Raw genomic sequence first — 20,797 nt, 5'->3', positions numbered from 1 at the left:
TTTAGTAACGTAACATTTTCAAACACAATTCCACAGTCACAGAGGTGGTATTTGAAACAATCTGTTGTGTACAGTTTGATTGCATACATTTTTGGGGGGTAACTTTATCTGTCTACAAGAATAGCTGGATTTTTCTTGGGCCCCAGCCCCCAGGTACTTGTAGTAAAAAAAATTATCAAGTTAACTAATGTTTTAGATGTCGGGTTTTAGGGAATAATGTAAGGTTGACACATCTTAACAAAAGGTACTTTGAGATGAACAATGGATAGTTTAGTTCTTTGTAATGTATTTTTATATGCTTGACAACACATTTAGAAAAATATTTTCCTTTAGAATAAAATGCCTTTATACAGAAACATGTAATGTTCATGGGGATTGCAAATGTTTTTTAATGTGTAGGCTAAAATGGGATCTGTAGAAAGGGAAACATTTTAAGCTTTGTTTACAACATGGAATATATGATTGTAGTTTTGATTCAAGTCTCAGAGTTCCCAGTATCCCACAGACATCAGCGTTTTGATCCAAGGATGTGGGCTAGTTTATACAAATCTATGTTTGTGTCAGAGTGACCTCTACTTCATCACCCTCCCGGATCCGGGATCCTCCTCATTAAAAAAGCTGACTAGCATAGCCTAGCCTAACGGGACAGGGATATCATAGAATATAATTTTCATGAAATCACAAGTCCAATACAGCAAATGAAAGATAAACATCTTGTGAATCCAGCCATCATTTCTGATTTTTAAAATGTTTTACAGCGAAAACACTATGTATTTCTATTAGCTAACCACAATAGCCAAACACACAACCGCATATTTTCACCATGTTTCCACCGCATAGGTAGCTTTCACAAAACCGACAAAATAGAGATAAAATTAGTCACTAACCAAGAAACAACTTCATCAGATGACAGTCTTATAACATGTTATACAATACATTTATGTTTTGTTTGAAAATGTGCATATTTGAGGTATAAATCATAGTTTTACATTGCAGCCACCATCAAAAATAGCACCAAAGCAGCCAGAATAATTACAGAGAGCAACGTGAAATACATAAATACTCATCATAAAACATTTATGAAAAATACATGGTGTACAGCAAATGAAAGATAAACATCTTGTGAATCCAGCCATCATTTCCGATTTTTAAAATGTTTTACAGCGAAAACACAATATAGAATTATATTAGCTTACCACAATAGCCAAACACACAAACGCATTTATTCACCGCAAAGGTAGCTTTCGCAAAAACCAGCAATATATATAAAATGAATCACTAACCTTTGGACAACTTCATCAGATGACAGTCTTATAACATCATGTTATACAATACATTTATGTTTTGTTCGAAAATGTGCATATTTAGAGCTGCAAATCGTGGTTATACATTGTGAATACGTAGCAACATTTCCCCAGAATGTCCGGAGATATTTTGGACACTCACCTAATCTGACCAAAGAACTCATCATAAACTTTACATAAAAATACTTGTTGTATGGCAAATGAAAGATACACTGGTTCTTAATGCAACCGCTGTGTTAGATTTTTTAAAATAACTTTACCACAACATACAGCTTGGGTTATTGTGAGACAGCGCTCACCAACACGGCAGAGAATAGGCATCAACATATTACACAGAAATACGAAATAACATCATAAATGTTTTCTTACTTTTGCTGAGCTTCCATCAGAATGTTGTACAAGGAGTCCTATTTCCAGAATAAATCGTTGTTTGGTTTTAGAATGTCCATTTCTTCTGTCGAATTCGCGCCACAATGCTAGCCAAGGTTGCTAACATTCCCATCCTCTCTTGGCGCAAAGAACGGAAAACTCCAAAAGTCCCAATAAATGTTGAATAAACTGATGAAACTCGGTTGAAAAAAACTACTTTATGATGTTATTATCATATGTATCAAATAAAATCAGAGCCGGAGATATTCGCCGTGTATACCGAACGCTTTTCAGAAGAAAATGTCGAGGTCCCTCGCGCGCCGTCGAAGACAAAGTAAATACCGGACCTGTCACTCCAAAAGCTCTTGTTCGGCCTCAGATCAAGCTAGACACCCCATTCCACCTTCCACTGCCTGTTGACATTTAGTGGAAGGCGTATGAAGTGCATACATATCGATAAATAAAAGCCAGTTGAATAGGCAGGCCCTGAAACAGAGCCTCGTTTTCAGATTTTTCACTTCCTGTATGAATGTTTGCTGCAAAATGTGTTCTGTTTTACTCACAGATATAATTCAAACAGTTTTAGAAACTTCAGAGTGTTTTCTATCCAATAGTAATAATAATATGCATATTGTATGATCTAGAACAGAGTACGAGGCCGTTTAAATTGGGCACGATTTTTTCCAAAGTGAAAACAGCGCCCCCCTATTGACAAGAAGTTCTGACAATGGAATGTTAGAATTTTGTTGAATTTAGGGACATGCCTGGTTCTAGAACCCGAATGCGCTCGTGAGTGAGTCTTCTATTTGGATACTTGAGGTTTTTCATTTCTTATGTTCAACAGGAGAGGGCGCTGTGCACAAAATAATTCATCCTTGACGCATCCCTGTCCATAATTTTTACTAGGCCTTCAGTCATTGCAGGTGTACCCTTTCTCTAAACACACGTAGAGCAGATATATATTTTTTTTACAGAAAGAGTTCAAGCTAAAATCATTAAACATATGAAGAAAAGTAACACATGGTTTCATTTTATTTCTAAGTGATGTATTGTTAAAAAGCAGAAACACAACAAAAACAAAACATTTTGGCTTTATCTAACGTTAAGAAACCAAAACACATATTGAAACATTTATACCATTTTGGGCAAAAAAGATTCTGTTTCACAGAAGCAAACATGATAGTAACCAACATAATGAAATCAGGCACATGGAGCTGTACAATTCACAACCATCATAAAACAAGTGCAATTTAAGACCAAAACATGTTTTTTATTCAATACAGACTGTTCAGTAAACCACAAATACACATTTAAATATATCATTCATAATAAGTACTGAAAATCATACACACAGCAGAGTGATTCAACGTCACTGTATGTGGCCTTCTCTTAAATGCTTTGGCACTGATACTAAGTCATACTAATACAGTGGCACTGATTCCCTGACAGCTGGATGCACTTTACTTTGCCACTGAGGTGAGGTAACATTATTACTCACCTCAGTGAGGAGTCAGGAGCAGAAACTCAAATCAAGTAGTAATCATATACAGGAGTGTATGAGCATGTTGGATGACTATTCACACTTTAGGCTTCGAATAGGACAGGGATACATGCAGGGGTTCCCACTCTTTTTATGGTGAGGGAATGTTGGTCTTTAATTGTAAAGGCTGTTTGGAATCACTGCTGTCCCTAACATTTCAAAACAGTTAAAGCAATACATATCTGGAGCATTTAGTTCAATGGTCTTACTTATAAGTTATTTAAAGGTGGTCAAAGTTATATACAGATTTTTGGCTAATTATACTTTCCTACAAATCACCCGTGCTGATCAGTAATTTTGTAACTTGGTGCTGATATGATTGTCCAACTTCAAATGTTTTTCTTATTTTTATTTTTATTTTTTTTACAATAAATGAGATCTGCATTTCATGCGCGATACTGATGTGGCTCTCAAGAGTATGACATGTAGTGATAGTTTGAACTGTCATTAAAACACTTCCATGTGTAAGTTTCATTTTGCATTTCCTGTTACTGTTGCACCGTTCAATAATTGCGTCACACAATAATGTTTGTATCTGTACAAACAATCTCTTGATGTATTTACTCTCAGTTGTCATACGAGAATGGAATGTGGAGCTAAATATATCCTTGAAATCAGTTCCCTGTCCAACTCATCAATATAGTGTCCTCAGTTAAGAGTTACACATTTTTTTATTGACATTTATTTGAAATGAAGCCTCATAAAATATTATTTATTGATCATATTATTATCCTGTTTCCATAGATTGGATAGTTGTATGTGATCTTTGAGAAATGAATGTCAAAGTGCTGCATTAGTATATCACCTTCACAAAAGTGCAAACAGCTGTGAATCATTTTGACTTCAATGTCACCGATGACATAATGCTCTTAGCATTACAATTCAAAATAAATAACTAAAAGTTGTAGTCTGTTTCAAGCTTTTCCAAACAATATAAAAGCATGGATTACAAGCGACAACACAATAAGGTTTGTACAGTACATTAATACAGACTTTATCAACCCAAATTGAACATGGTCAATTCCTCATAAATGCCATTGAAAGACCCAAAATAACATGCATTTATAAATATCAAACCATTTATAAGTATACACATACTTCAGAACCAATAAATAAACTGGGACAATTCATTTTTTGCACATTTGACACATAGACATAGAAAAGTTCCATTCACAATATATCCTTAAAACCTTTAAAATTACAAGATACATTGCACAGGCTTACAGCTTTCAGTTTTTGTTGACTGATTCCATCTCGCAGTTTAGAATACTAGAAATCAGGGGGCTCATTAGAAACGTTTCTCATCATGGAACCTGTAGCTAAATAATGTCAATCTAATGTATGGTCTTGTAAATGACTTGGAAAGTTGAGTTCCCATTAAAGGCCATTAATATATTCTCCATAAATAACACTTGGTCAGCCTTGTTCATTAAGAAAAGACAACATGAAGCCTACAGGTGAGTTAGGCCCACTAAACTGGTGCGACCTGGGGGAGATTCTCTGCTAATGCAGGGATCTTTGTACTGACTGCTAAAGAAGGCCCTTCAGACAGACAATTAACGCTAGACACTTCCTTTGGCTGCTCTGCCACAAAACACTTCTTATTGTTCAGGTAGTTGTTGTGGAACTCAATCTGGCTGAGGCCCCCAGGTTGCTCAGGGAATGTTCCTTTAGACGGGACCATGTTGTTCTCCAGGTCAGGTGTGCAGCAGCCCATGGCAGTGGTGGTTGCTGCTGTGCCATTGGTCATGGTGAAGTGCTGATTGGCGTACTGTTCCTCAGCCTGGCGGGGGTAATCTGTGTACTGCTCTGCAATGTCGACGGCCATGTTAAATGGTCCTTGTGGCATGGCACCGTTAGTAGTGCTTACTGTGTGCGGGAATGATAAGACCTCTCCATAGGGTTCACTGGGTTGGCTGGCCGTCCCGTTGGCTGAGGCAACAGCACTGGGGTTCTCCAACTGATAATAATCTGCTGGGGAGCTGAATAAATAAGAGTTTCCATTCATATGGTTGTCCTGTGGCAGAGTGGCGTCAGAGTAACACAACACAGAGGACAGGGGGGCAACCTCAGTGTTGGCGACAGGCGGCTCGCTGACTCCATTCTCAAAGTCCTCCGACTTGTCCTCCTCATCGCCGTCCTCTTCCTCAGAGTCACTGTTCGCCAAGCTCTGAGTGCTGGAGTCAGACAGTCCGCTGCATAAACTGCTGCTGTCCTCTTCATCCTCGTCATCTTCCTCATTCTCCTCATCATCCTCATCTTCGTCTTCATCACCCAGAGGCTCGTCCATGTCGTCAGCAGTCTGGAGGTGCATGATGGCAGACTGTTGGACTGTTGGGTCTGACAGAGAGTATTGGGTCTGGACCAGAGGGCTGCCATAGCCGTTGCTTTCGCCATGGTAACCGTTGGCAGGGGATGCCTGCTGCTGCTCGCGGCTCTTCTCCAGCTCTAGCTTCATGATGGTGTGCAAGAAGTGGGTCCGCACGCGGATGGGGTTAAACTCCACCCGGCCGGCCGCGTTGCTACAGCCCTCCTTGGTACAGCCACAGGGAAAAGACATGCGGTCCACCTGTAGATTGGACCACCTTGGGTTATATGACCATATATTCTGCAGTTTGCATGTAATAGATTAATGAATGTAATACTTTGGCAATATCAGATAAGCTACTGTAGATGATACAGTACTTTTTCAATGATACAGTACTTTCATCTACAACGTCTAAAATATTTGATCGCTTAATCACCCTTCTATTGAAATGCATTTGCCTGAAGACTAGGGGCCGCATAGAAGGCTTAATTCCAGAGCGGATAGAGTGGCACATCTGTGTCAATATGAGAGCGTGTACAGTATGGTCAGACTACCCAGGGATTTACCTGGCACTTGATTCCTGCTACGCTGCATGCACAGGTCTCTGGGTCACAGAACACTCTGCAGTCGCAGCCACAGTCCTCCCTGGACACCCGGATGGCCCGCAGCTCGTGCTTCTCCTCTACGTCAATCTTCTTCACCCCCGAGGTCCGCAGCAGAGCCCGGCGCTTCTTCGTGGTGAGGGGCTGTAGGAAGAAGTACTCGTCCACCTCTGTGTTTTCCAGATCAATGTCATCGTCAGAGATGTCCTCTGCCATGAGCGTGTTGGCCTCCTCCGACTCCACTGTACCATTCTTAGTCAGCTGAAAACAAACGAGAAGGGATCAAATTTTGTCCGGTTTGAACCAGCTGAAACCAATGACATGCTGCTTCTCGGAAGAGTACACAGAGTGAGCAGTTGGAAACATATAACATTCTATATTTATAAAAGGATACAATATGTCATAACTGTATTTATAAACTGGATGGTTCGAGCCCTGAATGCTGATTGGCTGACAGCCGTGGGTTATCAGACCGTATGCCACGGGTATGACAAAACAATTTTTTACTCTTGAAATTATGTTGGTAACCAGTTCATAATAGAAATAAGGCACCACTGGGGGGTTGTGGTATACGGCCAATATACCACGGCTAAGGGCTGTATCCATGCACTCCGCGTTGCGTCATGCTTAAGAACAGCACTTAGCCGTGGTATATTGGCCATATATCAAACCCCCTCGGGCCTTATTGCTTAAGTATTTCTTTATTTTTATTTAACCTTTATTTAACTAGGCAAGTCAGTTAAGAACAAATTCTTATTTGCAATGACGGCCTACATTGGCCAAACCCGGACGACGCTGGGCCAATTGTGAGACTCCCAATCACGGCCGGTTGTGATACAGCCTGGATTCGAACCAATACCTTGAGTTTCATGGAGTTGAGTTTCTCCTCCTTCAGATGGTCTCGGAGCATGTCTCTGTGGATTCTCTCTTGCTCCAGGGCAAACTCTCCCAGGGAGTACTGCCTGACACCGCTGTGTCTGTTGGACATGCCCAGAGTACTGCCCCCCTGACTGGGCACACTGGTGAAGCCCTGGCGCCGGCTGAAGTAGTACACCGTCACATTGTCAAAATGTACCCTCCTTGTTCTCACACGCTTCTCCCTCTTCAGTATAGAATCAGCTACAGAATCAAAAGACGAGGGGAGAAGATGGTGAAAGGAAGCTGGTGATGGCCCGCTTCTTCATACATATAAATAATAGGGAAAGCAGGGTTATTGGTTCATACATGGATGAAAGATTAACCAGTTCGATGTGGAGGAAAGAATAGCCCATTTTAAATCAAGAAAGAGAATGTGAAATCACCAGTATGAGAAAAAGCTAGATTAACCCCCTTGACAGCATACAAGCACACTGTTTCAAGAGAAAGCACTTATTTAAAATCGGAATCATGTACATAGGGAAGAGTTGTATGTTGTTGCTCGCCATGATGTGCTCTCAGTGGTGTACAGTATGCGTGTAGCCATACCATAACAAGATAAAACGCTAGTCTGCTTGCTTACGATTTGCAGGATTTGAATGCCTCTTTTTATTTGTCTTTTAATGAACCTCGGGAGTCCTCTTGCTAACACTCAGACAACAGGGACGTCCTCTAACTCAAGCCAGCTTAGTAGAGCAGTGTCATCATCCCAACTCTGCCATTTGGCATGTCAGTACTACGTGTGGCTTTTTAAGGACCATTCTATGAGAGGGAGGGAAGGAGGGAGGGAAGGAGGGAGGAAAAAGAAAGCAAAGACAGAGAGCATAAATAATCCCCCTCCTGGCTCAGATCTGGAGTGGTTGAGCACAGCTTTCCCAGCGCTCACTTGATGTCAGAAAAACAGGACAAATGGGAACCATCTGGTTCCAGCAGCAGTCCACCCTGTGCCATAAGGACAATGCATTCATTACAGGCATGGCAGCGCCAGTCTGGCCTTGTTGATCGGAATTACGCTTTATTTTCCCCCCCAAAAAGGTTTATCAGACTTTGTTTAGGGTATCCATGTGGTTTTACTGAATGAGAAAGCAATTACATGCAGAGGTCATTTTCAAGCTTGCAATACGTAACAGAGTTCGATATCTCTGTATTTCTTCCTATTTCTTGTCCGGCCATCTTCTAGTGACTTGTGATATTAGGGTTGCTATGACCATGTAGTTCTAAAAATACATCTGTGAGAATACATAGAAGCCCTTCGTCAAAGACCTCCCGATTCAGATTCAGAAATTCCAAGGCTTTGTTTTGCTCCTCTAAAAGCAATCACACAAGGAGAGGGGCTGGATTATTTCTCCAACACTAACGCGACCCCAAACGGAGTTGTACTGTATCCTCCAGGCAACAATGCTACTGTACATCTCAGCACCTGACACAGTGTGACACCTCTTTAGTGAGGAGAAGCTCTGGGAGCCGTGTGTTCTGCTGCATGAACTGCTCTCTGATTCCCGTGGCTTAGAGCAACGTCCTCCTGGTTGCCTTTATCTGCAGCAGCTGACCCAGAAGGCTCAGGAGTCTGGGGAAACAGCACCCTTGTCCCCGATCCCCCCCCCCCCCCAAACACGCGCGCACGTATGGACCCACACAAACACGTACACAAGTGCATACGCACACACCAGAGGCTGGTGGGAGGAGCTATAGGAGGAGGGGCTCATTGTAATGGCTGGAATGGAATAAATGGTTTCCATTTGTTTGATATCGTTATATTTATTCCCTTTTCAGCCATTACAATGAGCCCGTCCTCCTATAGCTCCTCCTACCAGCGTCCTCTGGCACACACGCACACGTAAACACAACGCAGGGAGGAGCCCTGTCACTCACACCCACAAGAAAACCAGGGTAGGGTTACTGTATCCGTCTTTCCCCAAACACAACATAGATCTGTCACCTGAAGCACCAACCACTGACAATCCACACATTTTCCCCAGGCTGACTACCAATAACATCATATCTGCTCATAGAAAAAAACAGGCAATCTAAAACACAGGTCTTTTTTTTTTAAATCAGTGGCACCATCAGAGGTGCCTGCCAAACTGACTGAAGCCTTTCCGATGACAGGTTTACTCAACTGATAGCTTCTCAGAGCCTGCCAGACACACCACTGGCTTTGCACAACGCCAGAGACTAGAGAGCATCAGCTCATTCATCAGGCTGTACTGTGCTGTACTGCGCTGTACTGTGCTGTGCCTGCTGACGCAACGCCTAATGAGAGACTGTTGTGCTGCTGCTGCGGCGCTGCACTCATTCCCCTTTATTACAGCCCAGCACAGTCCATCCAGCCGTCCTTATGGCTACTCAGCTGTCCACACAGACACCAGCTCAGCTCACACAATGCCATGGATTGCGTCTCTTCTCCTCTTTTAAAGCACACCGGTTGATGCAGCTTTTTTCAATTTCCTCTTCAACTGAGTTATCTGAATGACATTTCTAACCGAGGGTTGTATTGTGCTTTAGCAAGTCATCACAATGACAAAATGTTATTGTCATGCTGTTTCCTAATGCACTCAACGTCCATTTTAGATGCAACAATTACGATACAGAAGTATAATCTGAATGACACATGCTTCATTCAAAAATATGTCTCTTTCACTAAACTACAAGATGAATAACGCATGTAGCTTTTTGTTTGTTCGTGTCAGACTGTATCAGTGCTGAGCAGATGTATAGCGGGAGAGAGCAGTGTGTGTGTGTGTGTGTGTGTGTGTGTGTGTGTGTGTGTGTGTGTGTGTGTGTGTGCTCACGAGTGAAGGGGCCCGAGGCTGAAGGGTTGACACTGTCACTGCTGTCTCCGCTCTCGCTGCAGGAGACCTCGTCATCAGACTCCTGCAAGGAGGAGCACGGCGAGGAGGAAGCCTCCACCTCGTCAAACTTCCTCTTAAGTATACCGCTCATGGCCCTCCTCTCCGTCTCCACCGCTGCACCTGCAACAGCCAGCACAAGGAAGGGTACACATTATTTAATGCCCAGCTTAGGCCCCGCCGGCCTCCACAGTCCTCCTCAACACAGGAAATTAGCAGTGAGCCACAGAACACAACAACCCCTCCTGCTACCCAGGTCCCCCCGCCACCACCCCCCCCTGCCGTCACTACCTACCCGATGGTCCCCAGGCAATTGATCACCTTGACACAAAGGAGCTCGGATGCGAGGCGAAGGATGCTAATTGCATGACGTGTCTACCTTGTTCACTCTGCTGTCTTTGATTGAGCGGCGACAGAAAAGGGACACTGGGGTGAGATTTTGCTTACTTTGCCCTGCATTCATGATGGTATTTCTAAAAACACTGCCTGGATATTTTTATCACAAAAGAACAACATGGGGCAAAAATTAAATGAGACGTTACCGCCCAAAGCAGGATTGTAATATCTGCCCACAGCAGCATAACTAAAAACATAATCTGACTGTACTTAATTGCTGTTGCACCTCAAAAACACAATGCATGCATCCAGCCGGCTACTGATTGAAAATATCCCTTGGCTTCAAAATTAATTAACTTCCATCTTATGGGAAATTTAAAAAGCCTGACTACAGCTTTACTTATCCTGGGATATGCAGTGAATTTAAATATGCCTGAATGTGTGTGCATGCACACGTGAATGTGTGCGCGTGTGGCCGTGCGTGCGCATGTGTGTGCATAAGTAAAATAGTGATTTGTAAAATGTGTAATGTTGCACATTCAGTGCTCCCTAGAGGGGTTCCAATCTGGGGCATGACTGAAGATAGTTTATAGTGGTTAGGAGGATATTATGACTGACATGGTTATACCCTCTATAGAAGAAAGAAAGTGAAAATGTTCAAATGGACCGGGGGGAGCACCCAGAGGGATGTGAAGTGCTGTTGGAGTCAGAGTGTTTAATAGCTCCCAGGTTCATAGAAACTGAGGACAGGCCCTGGCTGCATCTCAAATTGCACCCTATTCCCTATATAGCACACTACTTTTGACCAGGGCTCTGGTCAACAATAATGCACTACAGTGCCTTCAGAAAGTATTCATACCCCTTGACTTATTCCACATTCGGCTGTGTTACAGTCTGAATTCAAAATGGATGAAATAATATCGTTTTTCCCCTCATCCATCTACACACAATACCCCATAATGACAAAGTGAAAATATTTTTTGAGAAATGTTTGCAAATATATTGAAAATGAAAGACAGAAATATTTTTTTAAAGTATTGAGTATCAATACATGTTAGAATCACCTTTGACAGCGATTACAGCAGTAAGTCTTTCTGGGTAAGTCTCTAAGAGCTTTGCACAACTGGATTGTACAATATATGCACATTATTCTTTTTTCAATTCTGCAATCTCTGTCAAGTTGGTTGTTGACCATTGTTAGACAACCATTTTCAAGTATTGCCATAGATTTTCAAGCCAATTTAAATCAAAACTGTAACTAGGCCACTCAGGAACATTCAATGCCGTCTTGGTAAGCAACTCCAGTATTATATTTGTCCTTGTGTTTTGGGTTATTGTCCTTCTGAAAGATGAATTTGTCTCCCAGTCCCAGTGTCTGTTGGAAAGCAGACTAAACCAGGTTTTCCTCTAGGATTTTGCATGTGCTTAGCTCTATTCCATTTATTTTCATCCAAAAAAATGTCCTAGTCCTTGCCGATGACAAGCATACCCATAACATGGAGCCACCACCATGCTTGAAAATATGAAGAGTGATACTCAGTGATGTGTTGTGTTGGATTTGCACCAAACATAACGCTTTGTATTCAGGATATTTCTTTGCAACATTTTTTGCAGTTTTACTTTAGTAAACAGGATGCATGTTTTAGAATATTTTTTCTGTAAAGGCTTCCTTCTTTTCACTTAGATTAGTACTGTCATGTAACTACAATGTTGTTGATACATCCTCAGTTTTCTCCTATCACTCCATTAAACTCTGTAACTGTTTTAAAGTCACCATTGGCCTCATGGTGAAATCCCTGAGCGGTTTCCTTCCTCTCCGGCAACTGAGTTAGGAAAGACACCTGTATCTTTGCAGTGACTGAGTGTATTGATACACCATGCAAAGTGTAATTAATAACTTCTCCATGCTCAAAGGGATATTCAATGTCAACTTTTAAAATGTTTACCCATCTACCAATAGGCGAGGCATTGCAAAACCTCCCTGGTCTTTGTGGTTGAATCTGTTTTTGAAATTCACTTACAGACCTTACAGATAATTTGTATGTGTAGGGTACAGAGATGGGGTAGTCATGAAAAAAATCATGATAAACCCTATATTTGCAGAGTGATTCCATGAAACTTATTATGTGACATGTTAAGCAAATATTTACTCCTGAACTTATTTAGGCTTGACATAACAAAGGAGTTGAATACTTATTGACTTAAGACATTTCAGCTTTTCATTTTTTTTGTAAAAAAAAAAATCTAAAAACGTAATTCCACTTTGACATTATGGGGTATTGTGTGTAGGCCAGTGACACAGCGTTTATATGGAATCCATTTTAAGTTCAGCCAATAACACAACAAAATGTGAAAAAAATGTGACTACTTTCTGAAGGCACTGTATATAGGGAATAGGGTGCCATTTGGGATGCACCCCTTGCTGAGTCACTCATCCTCCCCAATGCCACTACAGAGGCCAGGGGAGAACAGCCACCAGTGACAGCCATTAAACTCTGACTGATGGTGTAATTAAACAAATCAAAACAAGACCTGGTTCATCAGTCAACTGCACAAATACTACTGTAAGTGCCAAATTAGGCTACTGACTGTAATAAGTGTTGAATTGTAACTGTCAAACAATGGGTTGTTGGAACTTGCTGCCTTTCCTCCACAAATCATTCTCCATATTTCCATCAACATGTCTTCAGCCAGCCATTGCTTATATCAGTAATCAAGTTGCAATTATTTTGATGCATGTTGTCTAATATGTCCCTAAATACAGTTGATGTAGTGTATGTGACAACAACAGTCTGGCTTTTGGTTCTCTTACTACATGATGTGGGATGCAATCTTCTAAAACACATCTAATGAGATTTTTTTATGTTTAGGGGGTGGATCAGCTTTAATATTGCAAATAGATTGTGGCTTCCATCAATGTAATTGTCTGCATCATTTCCAATTCCATATACAGTATATATATATTTGCCATATATATTATATATTGACCATATATATTATATATTTGCCATATATATATTCCTTTATTATTTTCCCCTAACCCTACCCCGCTCCCCTAATTGGAGTAAACTAATTGACAACACCACTTAGGCTTCTACTTCCAGCTTATACATACTATATACGTTTTATGGACACAGTATATTTTACAATAGTTATCTTTTGTATGTTTTTAGTCCCATCCTTCAGCTCTACTCAACCATCTCCCATCTATCCCTGAACACCATCCAGGTTTGATTTCTATTTGCCATATATTTTTCAACTGTGCTGTGATGTTTCACAAAAGTTCTGAACCTTTCTATTCTCATAGATTCTACATATTGTAAATTAAAAATAACATTTTTGACTAAGAGTATTATTATATTATTGATATATTGACTATGACTTTTCAGATCACCCAGCAGTGCCATTTGCAGAGTTAACTCCAGGTAAATGTTGCAATTCTTCAGCCACTCCTGAACCTGCGACCAAAAACAAGCTACTTATGGACATTACCAAAACAAATGATCTAATGATTCGGTCTCTTCACAGCAAAATCTGCAGAGCTGCGATTGTTATATCCCCATATATATATATAACATTATATTGGTTGCAAGAATTTTGTATGATAAATTAAATGGAAAAAGTCTAGGTTTTGAATCCGCCTTCGTTTTGTGTGCCAGTTCATAAACCATGTGCCATGAAATACATTTTACATCTGAAATACATCTGAAATCTCTTCCCAACTATTTTGCAATCTGTATGGCACAGCTGTCAATGTTTTGGTCCTTAAATGTAATTGGTATACTTTTTTTATTCATCACTCTCCGACTCCTCTTTGTTTTTGACGCGGGAATAAAGAAACAGTGTTCAGCTTCAGTCTCAGTCCCAGTATCAGCCCGAGCAGCTTGTGGTGGAGTTCCATTCAGAGAGAGGTGCCCATTCATCTGGAGCCGCTCTCTGCTATCAACTCATTACACATGCAAATACTGCTGCTGCCTCAAGGACAGTGTATGCGCCCCTATGTAGTGCACTACCTTCACATACATCCCAAATGGCACTATATTCCCTATATTGTGCACTACTTTTGCACTATATAGGGATTAAGGTGCCATTTGGGACGCATCCAGTGTGGTGGAACCTGGAGAGAAATCACGCCGCTGCCAAAGGACCATTGTTCCCAAGTGTCTGTGGTTGTACTGTGACATGGGTCTGCTTGCACCTGGAGGAGATCCAACCCACACTACAGTACTTAGCGCTGTGGAATGCTCAATGTTTGGCATCAGGACACCCATTTGAATGATTGTCTGTCCCTCTGCACAGTAGACCAATCATTCAAATGCACTAAAGCTAACATATGGAATTGTTTGTTTGGTTTTGAATTTTAGGACCCCTGTAGGTATTGAAGAAAAATATTAATCATTACTACTATAGACCATAGAAACGCATTGAATAACACATTCATAAATGGCCAAACAGACAGATAAAAAATAAATCATGAGGAATAAGGATTTATTAACGTGTATTTCCTATATATAAGAAAGCTAATGATTTGTTTTTTGGGGGGAACACACATATTTAACCCTTTTTATTTTGGGGCACACTACCTCCGCACTTCCATAAAAACATTTCAACCGGTAACGGTGTCCAGTGAGAGTCTCATCTGTCCATAGAGTGGTCATATTAGTTTGTAGCCCAAACGGTTCGGACGCCACAGACGTTTTCGTGAGAAGACACATTTTCGGGATGTCTTATGTTCTGACAAACACTGCTGTAGCTCGGCCAACTTCCACCGCAGATGCGGAGGATTAAAACAAACTCTACATATTTTGAACCAAAACATATCAGCGTTTCCTGTTGGTACCGTTGATGAAATATTGAATCAGTCTAAAATGGTTACTGGCCCTCATCATTTAGCATTAAAGGTTGTACAAATAATACAGCTATCAGAGACTGCCTGAATGCAAATACATTTTTATGTAGCCTATAACCAATGGAATAAAATTTTTATGTAGCCTATAACCAATGGAATAAAATTTGTATGTAGCCTATAACCAATGGAATTACATTTTTATGTAGCCTGTAACCAATGGAATTACATTTTTATGTAGCCTATAACCAATAGAATTACATTTTATGTAGCCTATAACCAATGGAATGACATGTTTATGTAGCCTATAACCAATGGAATGACATGTTTATGTAGCCTATAACCAATGGAATGACATGTTTATGTAACCTATAACCAATGGAATGACATGTTTATGTAACCTATAACCAATGGAATGACATGTTTATGTAACCTATAACCAATGGAATGACATGTTTATGTAACCTATAACCAATGGAATGACATGTTTATGTAACCTATAACCAATGGAATGACATGTTTATGTAACCTATAACCAATGGAATGACATGTTTATGTAACCTATAACCAATGGAATGACATGTTTATGTAACCTATAACCAATGGAATGACATGTTTATGTAACCTATAACCAATGGAATGACATGTTTATGTAACCTATAACCAATGGAATGACATGTTTATGTAACCTATAACCAATGGAATGACATGTTTATGTAACCTATAACCAATGGAATGACATGTTTATGTAACCTATAACCAATGGAATGACATGTTTAAATGCATTAGATACTTAGTACCTCCTTTTCTACAGTTGTCATAATGGGCAGCTGGACAATCCTCACTGTAATTCAGGAAGAATACAAAATAGTACAGACAATTTAGTTCTATTTTCCACATGGGATGGCCCAAGTCTATTTTGTAATCATTTTAATTAGTTCCCCATTGTTGGAAATCCATTCGTATTCTTAGCCCTCAGCAGATGCTGCAATATGCTATGATAGCCAAAGTGGTTTCCATGGCAATGCCAACATATGAGCAGAAATAGTGATTTCATGTCTGAAAGTGATTCTGCTCCAGTCCTCATGTCTGTGAAACATCAATATCATAGTATGACTACACCTGACAACACATTATCGCAGTATAGTTTAAAGAGGAAGATTTGAGGCACACAATTAAGAAAAATGGAATATGATGGTTATAGCTACACTCAAAATCCAAATCAATGCATATCGTTTTCTGTACGAACAAGGATTATGCTACACGTCTCATTTCATATTGTAGCTGTCCTAAAATAGACCGATCCAATCTGGATAGGGTAACATCTCCTTGACACAGTGAATAGGCAGGACATCAAATGCAACTCAGTGGTTAATGTAAGCAGACTTCACTTCTTCAGGGCTTAGCAGCACAAGCCAGAGAGCAGAGCTAGTTCCTCCTCTACATTTCTTTGTCTCCTCCACTGTTGTGTTCCAACTAATCATGGCTAGGCTGGGCATACACCATGGTGCAAGAGAAAATGCTGGGTGGGAATAATGCAGCAAAAGTCTGCTTGCAAAGCCCCTCCCTGTGCTGGCTTCACTGAGCCCACACACATGCACTGTACGAACCAACTGTATTCCTTTAGGAACTGCATCCACAGCCCTATGTGACACACGTATATTCTGAATCAAAACAGATCATGTTTCCCGTAAGGTTCACCTATCACTGTACACAGAGGTGACACACAAGCCTCACGCTGCGGACCTGCCATACAGAGAGAGTCACAACGAAAGCTCTCGTTCCCAAGCAATACTAACAAGCCCCAGCATCTGTAGCAAGTCGTCACACATCAGCCCTGCAAAAATAAATATACATAACAGGGCACTTTGTGCCAGCCCTGAAAGAAACCACTGACCTGTGTCCACTGGCGTGTTCCCGACTCCTCTGGCACCCTTTCTTAACGTGACACTTGGGAGCAAAATCTAAATGAAGCACTTAGAAAGAGGTGAAACATGATAAATGATAAGCTCCCATTTTGCTTTAGTCCACTGACTTGCTGCGACCCCAGTACTCTGAGGGCATGAGAACCTGGTGAGAGGGAGGGAGTGGGAGACACACAGAGACTTGTACATTTCCCAGCCCTGACTGCCACTGCCGGTACCATATGCTTTATTGTTAAATGACAATATTTAACTCTCCCTCTCCCTTCCTTTATGCTTTATTGTTAAATGACAATAGGTGCCTCTCTTTAACTCTCCCTCTCCCTTCCCTCCTTCTCTCTCTTATTCACCCTAGCCACACAAAGACTCATTAGTTGCTGCCGGCTGAAAGGCTGGAGCCTGACTGGAGCAGAGGGAGGCAGCCTGTGAGATCACATGGGTGGTATGTCTGAGAGAGTCAGGCGTGCCTCTGCTCCTGCTGTCTGCAGATAATTTTACCAGCATGAGCCAGGGAGGGAGGGAGAGAGAGAGAGAGAGAGAGAGAGAGAGAGAGAGAGAGAGAGAGAGAGAGAGAGAGAGAGAGAGAGAGAGAGAGAGAGAGAGAGAGAGAGATGCTGAAGGAGCGAGAATGGTGAAGGGGAGGGGGAAGATAGTTAGAGCGAGCGAGCGAGCGAGTGAGTGAGTGAGTGAGTGAGTGAGTGAGTGAGTGAATGAGTGAGAGAATAAAGAGGAGAGAGAGGGACAGGGAGAGGAAGAGAAATATTTGATTTCAGGCACAGCACAATAACCCAGTTTGATTAATGGGCACAAGGCTTAAAACCACAGGAGAAACCATTGTGTGGTTCACAACATCGACATTAGAAGCAAAATCTCCAAGAAGTGACAAATCCAGCATGAGAACATTCTTTGTGCTTATTTTAAAAGTCTTCTATTCATGGAAAAATGATGTATGCCTCAGACAAAAGGGAATTACCACATACAAGCTAATTAAACGTAAGTTACCATCATAGGGATCACAGTGAATACTACAGTATTCACAGCCTGTATATCTATGAAATAGTTATCCCCATTGAAGTGATTATAGTACAACCACTTCCTATCCCAGGAAGTCCTGGTGATTGTAAGTGAGGCCACGGCCAGTGAAGTGAAAGAGGAATGATATCATTCTCACACTCAATTAAAGCACTCTACTTCCTCCAATAGCGTTGGCCTAATCTACTGCTTTACAGCCAGCAGGGAAATAGAATCACCGCTGCAGCAGTGCCGTATTAAGGAGTGTGGCACAACCACTAACGTGGCTGATTGCAGACAAAAGACAAACATACAGAGACAAAGTTACAACAAAGGTCAATAAATCTACTTCATTGCACGCACAAACACATCCTGCTTAGTCCTCTGCTGAGGAAATGTGTATTCCAAGATGAAGACATGTAACAAATTGGGCGAGTGCCTTATACACAGTGCATAATGTACATTAAATCCCCAGTGCATCTGGCAAATGCCGATGTTTAGTGGACAGTTTCAGTGTGACGAGCATGTTTTTTGACAGTGTGACGGGATTACATTGTTTTATTTATGAACCATTAAAACCCAACTGCCATTCCTCCCAGGTAGCGGCAGTCGGCTGCCTCACATGTGTCCTCGCTGAACCTACTGGACTTTCCCTTGACAGAGATTCTGCTGCCCTCCTCCTGCCCTCTCCTCTCCTCCTCCCAGAGGACTTATCTTCCACTCTGCTGTGACAAGTAGCCTAAATCAAGTCCTGGCACAGGATGAACTCACCAACCCCAGACAGACCATTACAGTATCTACAGTGAGGCGTGTCACCTTTACAATTTGAACTACGGCTCTTCGACGTGAACCACGATGCTTGAGTCATTTCGCTATTATACAGAGACTGAGGAGGACCTCTGTTGACAGGAGGCTACAGTTGATCCCTATGTTGATTCGTCCTCTATGCCAAAACAGTTCATAATTGAAACCAGACCCTGGTCACTGTGTTGCCTTGGGTCGGGTTTTCGAGCCTATTTGTTGATCCCTTTGTGTTACAGTAGATCCCTTTGTGTTAACTAGCATATGTTTTATGTAACACATCATTTATGAGACCGTATTAGTCTGAAGGAGGTTTTTATACATTGTGAACGCAGCGAGAAGTCATTCTGGCCTTTAAGAGACGTGGCTGCTTTGGTACAAGTGATTAACATACCAGCCACAGTGCACATTGTGAACAAGCCCAGCGGTTATGCATATTGATAGCGATCCGTGAGCTGCTGAGCTCTCCAACACAAGATTAGAGTAAATCAACTCAAGCTGGACCAGATGTATCACAAGACATGCAAGTTTAATGTCATTCTTTCAGCATTGCTCTAATGCTTTAATAACAGTGGATACTTCAATGACAGTAGGTTAGGTAGTTAGTTGGTGACTTGTCAAAATAAAAAAGACATTTATGAATGACAAATAGCACACAGCATAAAAATCTAGTGAGAATATACAGTGCGTTCAGAAAGGATTCAGACCCCTTGACTTTTTCCACATTGTGTTAGGTTACAGCCTTATTCTAAAATGGATTAAAACTAAATGTTTTCATCAATCTACACACAATACCCCATAATGAAAAAGTGAAAACAGGTTTTAGAAGTTTTAGAAAAATGTATAAATAAAAAATAAATAAATGTATTTACATGATTATTCAGACCCTTTGCTATGAGACTCGAAATTGAGCTCAGGTGCATCCTCTTCCTATTGATCATCCTTGAGATGTTTCTACAACTTGATTGGAGTCGACCTGTGGTAAATTCAATTGATTGGACATGACTTGGTAAGATCCCACAGTTGACAGTACATGTCAGAAAAACAAGCCACAACAAGTCAAAAAAACAAGCCACAAGGTCGAAAGGACTGTCCGTAGAGCTCCGAGACAGGATTGTGTGGAGGCACAGATCGGGGGAAGGGTAACAAAACATTTCTGCAGCATTGAAGGTCCCCAAGAACAGAGTGGCCTCCATCATTCTTCAATGGGAGAAGTTTAGAACCACCAAGACTCTTCCTAGAGCTGGCCGCCCGGCCGAACTGAGCAATCGGGGGAGAAGGGCCTTGGTCAGGGAGGTGACCAAGAACCAAATGGTCACTCTGACAGAGCTCCAGAATTCATCTGTGGAGATGGAAGCACCTTCCAGGAGGACAACCATCTCTACAGCACTCCACCAATCAGGCCTTAATGGTAGTGGCCAGACATAAACCACTACTCAGTAAAAGGCACATGACAGTCCGTTTGGAGTTTGCCAAAAGGCACTTAAAGACTTTTAGACCATGAGAAACAATATTCTTTGGTCTGATGAAACCAAAATTGAACTCTTTGGCCTGAATGCCAAGCATCACATCTGGAGGAAACCTGACACCATCCCTACGGTGAAGCATGGTGGCGGATGCATCATGCTGTGCGACTGTTTTTCAGCAGCAGGGACTGGGAGACTAGTCAGGATCGAGGGAAAGATGAATGGCGCAAGGTACAGAGAGATCGTTTATGAAAACCTGGTCCAGAGCGCTCAGGACCTCAGACGGGGACGAAGGTTCACCGTCCAACAGGACAATGACCTTAAGCACAAACCCAAGACAACACTGGAGTGGCTTGGGGACAAGTCTCTGAATGTCCTTGAGTGACCCAGCTAGAGCCAGGACTTGAAACCGATCGAACATCTATGGAGAGACATGAAAATAGCTGTGCAGCGACGCTCCCCATCCAACCTGAAAGTGCTTGAGATGATCTGCAGAGAAGAATGAGAGAAACTCCCCAAATGCAGGTG

The 20,797-nt window shown here is 41.6% G+C and overlaps 1 protein-coding gene across 3 annotated transcripts in view; it reads right to left on the bottom strand.

The window, feature by feature from the left end:
• Positions 1-2,687: 2,687 nt before the first annotated feature.
• The window catches only part of LOC139546898 (cysteine/serine-rich nuclear protein 3-like), a 32,654-nt gene continuing 14,544 nt past the window's right edge, over positions 2,688-20,797 (bottom strand). For 2 of the 3 annotated variants that reach the window (XM_071355822.1, XM_071355821.1), the window contains exons 3-6: positions 9,831-10,010; positions 6,983-7,242; positions 6,088-6,384; positions 2,688-5,782 (exon numbers count right to left, since the gene is read on the bottom strand). In XM_071355822.1, the coding sequence (XP_071211923.1) occupies positions 4,685-5,782; positions 6,088-6,384; positions 6,983-7,242; positions 9,831-9,981 (1,806 nt within the window). In that variant the 5' untranslated portion in view covers positions 9,982-10,010 and the 3' untranslated portion in view covers positions 2,688-4,684. Of the gene's footprint in view, positions 5,783-6,087; positions 6,385-6,982; positions 7,243-9,830; positions 10,011-16,966; positions 17,447-20,797 lie in introns of those variants that run through there. The other variant, XM_071355823.1, reaches the window with a different exon arrangement.

Source organism: Salvelinus alpinus, chromosome 20 (genome assembly GCF_045679555.1).
Source record: "Salvelinus alpinus chromosome 20, SLU_Salpinus.1, whole genome shotgun sequence".
Lineage (NCBI taxonomy): Eukaryota > Metazoa > Chordata > Actinopteri > Salmoniformes > Salmonidae > Salvelinus > Salvelinus alpinus.
The sequence above is the reverse complement of the archived record's forward strand: the minus strand, read 5'-3'. Positions and strand labels throughout refer to the sequence as shown.